This window comes from Mugil cephalus, chromosome 2 (genome assembly GCF_022458985.1).
Source record: "Mugil cephalus isolate CIBA_MC_2020 chromosome 2, CIBA_Mcephalus_1.1, whole genome shotgun sequence".
Taxonomy (NCBI): domain Eukaryota; kingdom Metazoa; phylum Chordata; class Actinopteri; order Mugiliformes; family Mugilidae; genus Mugil; species Mugil cephalus.
Window position 1 is genome coordinate 12,106,606 of NC_061771.1, and position 13,249 is coordinate 12,119,854.

Sequence of the window (13,249 nt, forward strand, 5' to 3'; positions counted from 1 at the left end):
CGGAGACAATAAGGCGTTTCTTTGCAACAATCCAGCCCAAGGCCGAGCAGCTCAGAGAGATATTAAAGCGGAGTGACAGATCTAATTATCACCTCCCCACTCCTTCTGCTCCAGCTCTGATGAAAAGTACTACATTACAACAGACATCATATGCCCTCAAACTAACTTTCACCTTTGTTAATAACTAAGTGTGTAGTTATCTTGGATACCTGCTGGGGGCTTGTCTCAGAATACGCAGAAGAAAGATTTGCAGTAAGGCTTAATTTATGAGAGGAGATCATCGTTATTCCGATGCTTGCTGTGACTGTGCAAACGCCTCGTACCCCCTCTCTTTTTCCCTGGCTTCTTTGCTCTTACATAATGATCCAAAGTCACCTTTCAAATGTAGGCAGTGTCACTGTCCTCCCCATCCTGTTTCTGGCTCGGTATGAAGTTCCAGTGCCAGTCACATTGTTAGCCCAATAGCATAATCGCTTGAGTCATATTTGAATGTTTTCAGAAAACAAGAAAGAACACGTGTTTTAGCAAGCACATTGATATTGTAATTGCCTAAGTCAAAAAATGATTTGGGCAATTATGCTAACGACATTGATGGGACTCCCAAGCTTTGATTGAATATGAGGTTTTGTTTGTGCTCATGTGCCAGGCAGTACTCTAGGACAATAGTAACTGCAGGAGACCCACTCTGTGGACCTATCTGCCCGGCCAGCCTGCTTCCCTTTCTCTCATACAAATGACTCTGAAAGAGGCTTCCGGCCTCATTCTGCTGGCCGGGTGTTACGTTTCCCCCGTGGACTGGTAGACTCATCTCACCTGCGGTCAGTTGTTCCTCTTTGTGTTCATGAACACTGTTGCTCCATTGAACTAATGGCCCTATAAGGAGTACGTAAATTCATTTCGAGCACCGGTTGCCGAGGTAACCTTGGTCAGGCCTGATCCGTCATCACACACTGAAGCATGCTGGGATATGTGGTTATGGAGGTCCGTTAATCATCAGGCACCATGTCGCATCAGCCGCAGCGTGATGTTCTGATGGCTGCACTTTGCCACATTTGAATCCGTGGACACTTTCCTCTGAGAGAAATTATGGCATCGAATTTAAATGTATTTCATCCTCAGCCAGTCAATTATGCTCCGTAGAATGAAGATGAAGGTCTGTGGCTGCGACAACATCGGTGACGTGACTGTGTGTGTATATGGCTTTTAATTGTACAAAGAGTTTCACTCCACCTTGAGTGTCCTCTCCATTTCCTTTCATTGTTATCCTCTTAACTTTAACATAATAGACGCGGTGTAATGGAGACCGGGGCTTCCATTAATTTGCGCGTATGACGGTGACACAGCATAATAATTACATTTTACATTTTAACAATTTCACGCATTTATTTATTTTTGTTTTATAAACACACATTTTCATTTATGCGGTTTGTCACAGTCAGTGGTGATTGAGGAAGCAGATGGGGGCTGGCCATCCTGACTGTATGAAAGAAACCTTAATAATTATGGTTTAGTGTATTCTGTGTTGGTCTACTTTCTTTTGAGTTTTAAACCATTATTCAGTGTCAGCTCTCACCTTCCTCTGGTCGTTTCCTTAGTCCTGTATAAAAGAGTCAGGCATGGCTAATCACCTGCTTTAAAATGGTTCCCCTGTTAATTCCTGGTAATCATCTGGAGTAGGGAGGGTATAGCAGGAAGTTAGTTGCTGGTGCTGGTTGGTGCATTATTGGTTTGTTGTTGTATTTTATGGTGTCTCGCTGGAGTTAATAAAAGACCAAGCTTTTCCACGGAATTTACCTCCGTTTCACGACTCTCTCAATAAAAACTCAAAGCCTTGGGAGGTCAAACTGATACACAGACTTCACTGACAAACCTTCTTAACACAAATGAATGCATGGCTCTTTTCATTCATTACTCTACTCCTGTGCAAATAAAATATCTTTATATCTGCGTTTTACACAAAATGACGATAAAGGTTAACGACAGGGGACAGCTGAATGGTCACTGAGATTCAGAACCAACAAAAGCACAAATGTAATGCACAAATGTAAGCAGCGTCCGTTGAAGATCGAGGTGCTGCACTTCTAAAATGTTTTTTAGTGGTTGTTTATTGGACCATCCAATAATGTACACAGGTTTTTTCTCTCTCTCTCTATTTCTGCATTGGTTGAAGGGCATCTTTCCAAGGAGAAAGAACTAGTCGGCAACATGTCTGATTTCAATTAGAGAGCAACTGATCCTTTTACTGCTTTGTAAGAGACTTGGGCAAGGTTTCAAAATTGGTGAGTAATGTTATTTAAATAGTGTCTGCGGTTGCACTTCTGGTATATTAAGTGCAATAGTTGAATTGTAAATGCTTGAATCCATTGCACATTATCAGCCCCGGTTTTGGATGAGTTTAACATAAATAAAACAGTTGTTCAGTGCAGTTTGACAGTGTCTAGTGAGCTAGCTTGTCAATCTGTCATGAGCTGCGACTGATTCCTGATCAGTCAACTGTCCTGTTAAGGTTCGGTTCGGTTTGACTCAAGGAAATGTAGACCACTGCAGTCCCTCGAGAGCAAGTCAGGAGAATCCAAACTTGAGTCGGTGTATGTGTTTGTGTTATAAGGACAGTCTTGACAAAGGTGCTCACATATTTAAAGCATAAACCAAATTCATCAGTGCCCATTCAAATATATGCAGCCTTTATTTTTGGCCGCTATCCAGGGCTCAGTCACAGAACTGTTAGTAATTCTTTTGGCATTATTCAAAAACGTCCCCCGGAGCCATGGGAATATGGATGGAGTTAACGCTGCACATAAAACATGCAACCTGCCAGCCAGAAAGGCAGTATATCTATCTGTTGTCTGCGTGCACAGTCTCCTCTGATACCAGCTGAACCGCAGTGAGCCATGAGGAATGCGCCACATTATCTGAGGAAGTTATGTAAGGCAATTTTATGTACAGAGATGCACCTCAATGGTGTCGCAGAGAGGACTACGGGCCAAAGAAGGGTCTCTTGTTTAAAGGTTAAGGCCATCGAAGGGGAGTGGAGGATGCATTATTAAAACAGGAAGCAAAAGGTACCGTACAAAGGAAGGATGTCCAAGTGATGCATTCGAGCACACACCAATGTTCGCCAGGCAAGGAAGTGCACTTTTCTTCAGGCCTTTCCTCTGTTGTGTATCTGCAAGGTTACACTGCAGTCGGATGTTTCTTCCTGAAACTTGTCTGGCCAGCTTCCAGCCAGCGCTCCTCTTACCCCCGCGTCCATCGCGTGACAACACGCTGTTCTACCTTAGTGCAATGATGTCATCCCTGGGGAGACTTTTAAGTTTCGACTGATTTGTTGGTGTGACTTTTATTACAAGACAGGATCTCTTCTCTAACTTATCAAAATGAAATACGGCCCACTGATCTGAGCTATCAGTGCTGACAAATGCAGTCAGGAGGCCGATAAATTGCAAGGAAGATTGCCACGTTAAAAGACTTCCTCTGACTAAAGTCTTCTTTACGACTTCTTGGCTGCAGATTTTTCCCAATAGTCCGCAAAGGTGATGCACAAAACCAAATGTGGCTAGCCTCTCATTGTGCCACGAGTCTTCTCCGACAGCTGTCTTCACCTCAAATGTGCACACCATGTGTTGGTCTGCAGTGTCTCATTTAGAAAACTAAACCTTGAGGTTGTGGTCCTGATTTCATTTTGGATCAACATCCCATGGCGGGGTTGGAGTATTTGTTATGGTTACATGGTGGTAATCATTGAAACGGTGACATGTAAATGTTACAACCTGCAGGATTTAGTGATTTATTGTACAGAAGCAATGCATCTCCCTTTTTCTTCTTAGAAACTGAAATAAAACAATGGATGGATGATTATTAAACTATTGCTGTGACTCAGTGAGACATTTTTACTGTTTAAGATCAGGTACTATAAATATGATGTGCCATTTTCTGTAAGGTGCAATTCATATAACCGCTGATATCTGCGTACCTGGATACATTTATACACAATTAAATGTATTATATTGAGTTAGTGCAATTTCTATTTAGGGCATTCATTCATTATACATTACTGCTGCTTGTCCTCACTGGGGTCACGGGGCGTATGCCAGCTATCACTGGGCAACATTAGGCACACCCAGGACAGGTCACCCCTCTATCACAGACTTAACCTAACATTCGGGCTGTAGGAAGAAATCAGACCACCTGGACGAAACCCTCAGAGACCATCCAAACTCCCCACAGAAAGGCCCCAGCCAGACATCCAAAGCATTAATTCCACACTTATTCTGCTGGTTAACGTAGCACAAACACTGTAAACAGAAAAACAGCATGGCTTTGATCAGTCTTAAGAAAATTCCCGGCACAAACAGCAACTTCCAGTAACCTCCCAAAACTGCGGTCATTTTTTCACACTCAATTTTTAAACACCAACATAGCATAGCTTGATCTGTGTGTGAGTCTCTGACACCCCCGAGGTTTGTTTTTCCCCCCAAAATTCAGTTTGTAACAGAGTGTCAGGCCAAAATGAACCACATTGGGATATGTCAACATTTCGAAGAACTTAGAGAGTAAATAACAGTTTTCCGATGAGTCTGCGAATGCTAATAAACTTTTTCTCGCCTCTGCTAAATTTAATGCGCCCAAAATGAAGACAATTCTACATCCATTTTAAAAGAGATGTGCTCATCAGATGCAATTCTCATATTTTTTTTGTTTTTATTTTTTTTTTTACATTTACATTGAGGTGTGTGCCATGTTTGCATGAGATTTTATCAGTTTTTCTAAGCAAACAGACAGTTTGTTATGACAGTTAGAACTAAAAGTGAAAATGTGTCATTCAGTGAGCCAATTCAGAGTTGAGCCAGGTGTACACTACCAGACACAGTTTGGACACACCTTTTATTCAATTTAATGAGGAAGTGTGCTCAAACTTTTGACTGGTAGTGTAGGCCATTTGTTCTGAATACAAGACATGTCCCTACACGGCTTCAGACCGTGCCCTCCTTCCCTGTGCACGGGTAGCTACGATGCTAGTGAAGCCACATTTCGTTTCAGAGCCTGCCATGTGAGCTCTCCTGTGCTCGTCTGTGAAGGCTCACAAGTGTCTTTACGCTGAATCCCAGCCTCAGGAGGAACCAAAGTGGCATTAAATCTTCTTATCGGGACTGTTCTGTACCACAGATACGTTGCGTGGCTTTCACTAAACTGCACTAAATTAGGCATCACATTGGGTCCGTCCCAGCCGTTCGCCACCTGGCAGGCTAGCGAACAGCGGCTCAAAGGAACATTCAGTTCCCCAAACATTCAGAAACATCTTGTCTGGGTTCAACTCCAACAACTACAACTACAAATAGATGGAGAGATATGGCTTCAGAGCGCCACGCTGTCGTAGTATATCGATGAGCTGGACGATTGCCAAGGCAACACTACTGGAGGGCATACTCAGGTGGGTGGGGGATCGCACTGAAATGGGTTACTGTGAAAAAGGCTGTTTTTGACCCAGGGAACAGGGGTCTGCTTAACACAGTCGTTAAGGATTTTTGACCAAAGCATGTAACATAGATTCTACTGAATCTTAAACGTATATCAACTCGTGAAAAGGGGCATTTGATGTCACCTTCAAGGCCTGCCAGGCCAGGGACCTGCGGGATGGATCCTGTTAATGGAGGGGTCTTCAACATTTTTCAGGCCAAGGACCCCAAACTGATTAACAGATTAAGTACCTATAATACTACCTATTCATGTGTATATTAAACTTGGCCTGGTGCTACTCATAAATACGTATTATTATTATTATCATTTTGCATTCAATATTAAGCTATTCCTTTACTAAAATATGTTGGATTTATTTAATGTGTATTTAAAGAAATTTAAATTTGTGGGTGAAATAAAATAAATAAAAAAAGTCTAATCAACCCAATCCACCCTCTCTCCAGTAGTGTACCCCTGTCCATCTGTTGAAGGCGGACAAATGCAAAACGCCACTGGAGCTCCTTGGCTTTCCACCTCCTGCTGTAAACGCTGATTGTTCCATCACCTACTACGTCTTGTTTACGTCACCCTGTCCTTATCTGAGCGCCTGCAGCTTCAGGCCCGGGGTAAGCGCTGGTGTCTGAGGGCCGAGGGCCGCGAGGTCGCCACGGATACGTGATGACAGCTCCAGTCGAGGCCTGACTCTCGAGGGGTCAACCAGGGGCCCTGGGCACATAAGGAAGCATGGAAGGTGAAAGACTGAGTGCTGAGAGTGAAGAATGTGGCCACTTGCTGTGTGAGTTTCTATTTTTAAGTAGCCAAGCTTCCTGCGGACATTGTTGTATTTCATTAGTTCACCGCTAAATTTCATAGACAGGGCAAAACATCCTGCAGTAGGCTGCATATCCTATAATCCTACATCGCCGTCTCTCCGCCTCGCGGCCCAGAAATAGCAGCTATGCGCGGCAGTGACAGCGTTAACAGTCTCCACCTTCTATGCAAATTCGAGGGAGTGAGTGGGTGTGGGAGGGAGGGAGGCGGAGAGAGCGCTCGGTGAATGAGCGGCTGTGGGGGGGTAGGAGGAGGAGGAGGTTGCCTTCACGGATGTGTGTCCCCTACGCTCACTAGAAGGAGGTGTGCGCGCTCCTCTCCAGTGTTTGCATCCATTCGGAGGAGAGTGGGGGATAGGCTACCTTCGGATGCGAGCATGTCACGAGCGCTGGGCCGTACCACGAGAGCATCTGAGTAATCCACGCCGGCGATAAGCGGACACTGGAGGAATAAAAGAAATGGGGGGCCAGATAACGCGAAATGCCTTCTACGGTAAGGAACGCTCTAGGTGAATCGCCGTCGCGTGCCGTGTGCGTTCATCCGTGCGCCGTCGGGTCCCGTTTCACCGCTACAGCTACGGTTACGTCACTCCGGTGATCGGAGCGGAGGTCTAGAGGCGCTCGGCGGCCCCCTTTGATGAACGAGAAACGGGGTGGCACCTCCGCCTCACCTGCGCGCGCGCTAACGGCACCTACATACTGCAAGTGAGGCGTTAACGCGGCGCGTCCTCTGCGTGGAAAGTTGTGGGCTTTCCCCTCTTGGCTGCGCGCTGCCGTGGTTTCCCCTCATTAATAAACGGAGCGTGTGCAGCTGTGGAAATCCATACATTGGTTTGTTCTTGCATTGTCCGGTGATGTTCACAGTGAGGGCGGACAGCTTTGGTTTTTGGTTATCACTGTGCAGAACGCACCAGCTGAGGGTTGCTCTGTTGGTTATTGACAGTGGGACCTGACACTGTGGCTTCTGTGGAGGTTTATTTACAAAAATGTAGGTCAGGTTCGGGCCCTGTGTGGCGACATATAGCAATACATGTACAGAGAACAACAAGAAAGTACAACCACCCCTCCCACCTCCACCGCAACACAGTAAGAGAGCAGGAGAAGCACAGGTACTGAACGCTGCCAATCCAGTGATTAACTGCCTTCATCCACATCCACGTTATGGTGAACATAGTGGTGTCCATGTCTATATATACTGTATGTGTGAACCTGTGGGAGTTGAGCCGAGTCTCTGCTCCTGCAGCCACCTGATCATTCTAATTAAAGCCCCGAGATTAATCCAATTACCCAAAGAGGGACAGGCTAAGACGGCAGGAAGAGCTCCTTTTCTCTGGGATCAAGGTCAAACACCTCATGCAATTAGCGTTTGAATTGAAAGCACACCTGACACAGCGTTACATAGTGTATTACCTGCTGTCTGAGATACGTTGTCAGTCGTACAATTACACTGATCAAGGATAACACTATCACCACCTTCCTAATGTTGTGTAGGGCCCCGTTGTGCATCCAAAACAGTTGTGACTCATCAGAGGATGGACATGGGTCTCCTGAGGGTGTCTTATGGTGTCTGGTAACAGGATGTTGTCAGCGGGGGTCTTTGGGTCCTATGGGTTGAGGGGAGGGGCCTCTGTGGATCAACCCACCGATACTTTTTTACGTTTTTGTGTGTGTGTCTATGTCAGGCAAGATGGCCAGTGTTATTCACGTCGCCTATCAGTGGTTTTAATGTTGTGGCTGATTGGTGTACTCTTGCATTGTGTTATGCTGAAAAATACTATCCAAAAAGGAGAGCTGACTTTTCAGTGTCCTGGACGCGGCCTCACAGGCACAGCTGCTAATGCTACTGGTTAACATGGATATTAACTGCACCTCTTAGAATAAAGTAACTTTGACAGAAACGGCCGCTTGCAGGAGAAAATGAACAAGCAGCAACACAGTCACGACTGGACCAGTCAGCATATAGTTTGAATTTAATTCATATTTTTAACTCAGAGTGCTACATCGACTGTGAGCTGGCTATTATTACACAAAATATGATTTAAAAAAAAACCTTTGGAGTAAAGTCAGTGATTCACAAAGTGCTTATTAGTGCTGAAAGATTTGATGAACAGATTTAAAAGAAGTAATGTTGAACTGAAACTGATTAAAAACTGATTGTTTGTGTTTAGTAAAATATTCAGTATGCCGTAAACAAATTCATTTATTTATCATTGACTAGTAAAACGTCTTTCCTTTGAGCAAAGTGTTTTTTGCTTTGGTTATTTATTAAACGTTCTAGTTCTCTTACTGTCTGATCCGTATCTGACTGAGTACCACAGAGAATCTAGGGCTGTATTGACTCGTTGCGATACCACAAGCATTTTCCGAACTTAAAAATGGAATTATAAACTAAACAACTGCAGGCCACCGTTTTCCCGAAGTTCGCTTATTAGCTTTAACATGTTGCTTTAGAAAAAAAACAGCGTAATTCCTGCTTTTTTTTGTTTGTTTGTTTGTTTGGTTGATTGATTTCGTTTTTGGACATGTGCCTGTGGTTGTTTCCTGTGGTGTTTACAAATAGCTTCTTCCTGTTGTGTTTCTGTGTTTTCCTGTTTCCCCAGCACTAACGATGGCCGGCGCGTGGTAACTGACAGCAGCTGTCTGTTCCTTAGTGAGGTACACGTCGATCCATCAGAGACGAGTCATGGCAGAATGTTATTGGCAGGCCCACTGTTATTTTTCTGAAACGTATTAATCAGGTTGTCGACTAACCGTGCGACCCTATTGCGGAGCGATAAACATGCTGACCTCAGAGTAGAATGAAAGGTGTCTGTGTGGTGATTGCTGCTAAATTACAGCCTTTCAGTCCCAGTAGGAAGAGGGTTAAACTAAATTTAATATCAAAGTACAACCGTTGCTATGGCGACCCAGAGCCATTGATAGAAAGCATTCGATTCCTTTAACTGCTTCTCTCTTGGACGGAGAAGCTAAATTTAAAGAACCAGATAATCCTCTCTGAAGTCTTATAGTGATTGTGTTTTTTTTTTGGTGGGGGGGGGCAAAGGGAACTGGCATTGGATCTTCCTAAAGTTAAATCCATTAAAACTGTCACTGTTTCTAATGTGTTCGCATGGGAGCAGAGAGACTGCCGGGGGATCACATTATGCGTTCTAAAATTGCACTTCTGCAGGCGTCTGTTCTCAGGTGTGAAGCACCAGAGCACATCCAAACAGTGTTTGCAGAGCTGCTTGCATAATTGCGTCTGCTGAGTGTGTGGGAGCTCCACTTCTGTGCTCCCGATTGACTGAAAGTGGGCCAGTGTCTGCGGATGATTCGATGGGGCGTCTGGCTCCGCTCGAAGTCAATTCGATCCAGTGTCCAAATTCAAGGGCAGCACTGAGCGCGAGAGGTGCCACGTAAAACAAAAGTATAGATTCTTAACTTCCCCGAAACAGTTCATGTCTCTTTAGGTTATTTGATGGAATCTGTTTCAGGTTATTGACTGCCCAGTGAAGTCGGCGGCGATTTCATGCACTGTGCGACCACTTCTACGAATACTTCCTTTTTCTACTTCCTCTGCATCTTCTTTCTTTGTGTGTCTTGGAGCTAGAAAGACGGTATGACTCAGGTACACTCTGAAGGAAACATATGTCTCAGGGTCAAGTGGCACTGCTAGAAGCATGCGTCAGTGTCTTCCATGTAATTGTTACTTCTTCAAACTCAAGGCGGCGCGTCCGGGGGCAACCGTCTGTCACCTACATTAACGCACGGACAATAAATCTGCTCACGTGCCGACTTGTGCGGCACTGACCTTCCTGTTTGTCCGGCTAGCATGCAAAATCCTGTGTGTGTCTTTGTGAGTGTGCGTGCGTCCAGGCCTCAATGTTGACGGGTCACCTTCGAGAAAACGCCCACATGATAACTTCCAGTCAGAGCCGAGCTGAAAAGCATCTCGCCTGCTTTCAGTGTGTACACACTGCGTCTCGTTCCGCCTCTCCGCCAGCCTGCTGTCGCTCGCTTTCAGAGAAGCGTCTTCGCACTGCATTGTGCTCCACTGTATGAAGTCTAGTGATATGATTATTTATTGATCGCTGTTGTGTTATTCTGCTCGTGACGACTAGCGGGCTGTAGTGGATGACGTCAGCCTGGCTTTATCACATCCCCCGTCTCACCTTTCCCTGGCAGGTCGTCTCAGTGTGAATTATTGATCGGCCACACACAAAGTTTCTCCGCCGAGGGTTTAAGCCTGATCGGGGATTAGTTCAGGTTTATTTATAAAGCACCAATAATAAAACCAGGAGCCTGCAATTAGCTTGAATGTCAACAAAAGAAAAACTAGATGACTTCATACTGAAAAAAAACAAAGAATCTATACTGTGTGTGTAGGAAGTGCTGACTACGTGATGACATTTTTTGTGGGCTAAAATGACCCAATAGCGAAACTAATCTTCACTCAGTTGAGCAGTAACAGAATTAGCCTGCTAGTGTCTGCTTTCAGTTACCTCAGCAGGCGAGACAATCAGGTTCTACTGCAGTTCGGCACTTCCTCCATATACAGTATAGATTTCTTTTTAACTTTTGAAGTGGTCCAGGTTTTCTTTTGGCTGAAAGTCTGCAGGAAGTCTCACGTTTATAACTACTCGGCTACTTCAGTATTTTGATTCGTTTGATTAATGAAAAACAGAGAGTCCCCGTTGTGTTGGTGGAAGCTGTCCAGTTTTAAAGGCAAAAGTTTGAACACTTTATCACTTTCTGTTGTCACAATCACTCTCAGATAATTCTAATCCAGTCGAATGATGGTTAACTACCGAGCTTCAGCCTTGAAAATAAGAACAGCAGCAGCAGTTTAGATAACTTGTTAAAGAATCTGTAACTTGCACCCAAACAATTTCAGTTCAATTCAGTTTTATGTATATGGCGTCAATAACAATACAAATTATCTTGAGATGCTTTACAGAAAACTGCCTGAGACCTCCAGGGCGAGCCTGAAGATGGCGGTGGCAAAGAAAAACTCCCTTTTAACATCGGACTGAAGGAAACACAGACTCTAATAATACACGATAAAGATGATCTCATGTGACAGTTTGAGAGTATAAGAGGAATCACGGGCAGGTTGAGAAATTGTTCATCCAGGTAGGAGTGGATAACTATAGGAAGCCATGAAGCTCTGGGACGGGCTGATGAGACCACGACAGCAGACGTAGCTTGGAACTTCACAGGAACAGGAATGTTGGTTCAGTCTGATTATGACGCAATTACAGAGTCAATAAAAAAGCCACTGACTCGCCTATGGGGGGTAATTTATAGTAAGTTTAAATGACAGGATCTCCCGGACTTTATCAGAGCACAAACACAAACGCTGAACAAATAGATCTGCTACAATGTTGCCTAGCAGCGCATCGGCCGCTGTAGTCGCCTCCGGCGTGATGAGTGATGAGCCTGGATGAGCTCACGGTACCTGTCCACAGGTAGAGCAGCAGCTACAGTTACTGTCAGTACCTATTGGGTTTCTCGTCCTGCGGCTGCTACCGCGGCGGCGGTCACACGCCGTGAAGAGGCGGCGTAAACCTAACACCCTGTGAACTACGCCACACACGAGCTGCGAGCCCGTGCGCAGGCCGAAACGCGTCCCCTTCCCCAAGCTGCTCTTAAGCCTAAACGATAATGCACATGATTAATTGTCGCTATTAAGCGTGATTCATTTCGCAGTTGGTGTTACATCAGGCTGAAATGCCATTTTGTCATGAGTCAGTGGGATTGAATGCATCATCCAGACACTGCAATGTAAACATCATTAAGAAGTTGTTTGTCATCGCCCTCCAGGCTTGTTGGCGGTGTTGTAAATGACACTGTCAGCTGATCTGCACAGAAACATCTCGTAAAAAAACAGAGTGGTAACATTTCACACGAGTAACGCTAAAGGAGGAAAGGAGGAAATTCATGTTTTTTTTTTATCTTTCCTCCTAAGATGGTAATGTTTTCTATCGTTCAAAGGGAACAAAATTTACATTAAGGCTAAAAAGTCTGCATTGTGTTCGCAAAGTACAACGGTACATCAACTTTAATGGCTAAATAAATACTCGTGATAAGTTTCAGTGGAATGTAAACACATAAAAATGTGTTATTTGACATTACACCACCACACTAATTTGCCTTCTTCTGCATTCCCATGTTCCCAAACGGCTTAAATATTTAAGACGAATTACTGTCCTGAATACACACGGGGCCTGCTTGTGTGTGTGTGTTGTGTTTGAAGTCTCCTAGGATGAGGTGGACTTTACATAGCAACAAGTGCAGGGAGTGGGTAGATATGTGGGCTACCTGTGCTTCATGAGCTCTGAGAGGCTGTTATGACTGCTGCAGACTCATCTTGTTTCCATGGTGCTAAAGTTAGACATTGCGGTGGAGATCTGGGTCAATGGCATCAACAGATATCAGCTAAGCCTTGTTTTACTGTTCCTTAGAAACATGATGCTGCTGAGAACAATAGCTAGTTTAGACCAGAACAAAACGTGATTCTTCACACTCTGGATATAGGATGGCGGACATGAACCAGTATAGCCTCCATGTCGCCCGCCTATTTCCATGTATTTTAATACAGCATATGAATCTGCAACAATCTGGAAACGTTACAGTTGGGGAGTAACTTAAACCGTCGCGCCTCAGATCCAGGAAGTGATTTGCCTACCAAACAGTGCTCAGCAAATATTTGAACGGTTTTCTCCCGGCCTCGAAATCCTATTTGCATGGTAAACCAATTAGCTGATGCTTTGAGAGTAACGTTTCACACTGGTGCACATGCACACACACACACACACAGGTAACCTCTCAGTGGCCATCATTAGCCACATGAAATGGTGCCAGATTAGCCCGCTGCTGCACAGAGATGTTCCCCGCGGCCTGACAGGTATTAGCTGCACACTAGTCTGCGTATTATGATGAGAGATTGTAGCTGTCCCGTGTGTTGTTGTTGTTAGGGGGAT

The 13,249-nt window shown here is 44.7% G+C and overlaps 1 protein-coding gene across 1 annotated transcript in view; it reads left to right on the forward strand.

Annotated features, from left to right (window-relative positions):
* The first annotated feature begins 6,510 nt into the window (after positions 1-6,510).
* The window catches only part of neurl1aa (neuralized E3 ubiquitin protein ligase 1Aa), a 37,707-nt gene continuing 30,968 nt past the window's right edge, over positions 6,511-13,249 (forward strand). Inside the window, exon 1 of the mRNA XM_047579156.1 lies at positions 6,511-6,780. Coding sequence (XP_047435112.1) covers positions 6,747-6,780 — 34 coding nt within the window. The 5' untranslated portion in view covers positions 6,511-6,746. The remainder of the gene's footprint in view (positions 6,781-13,249) is intronic.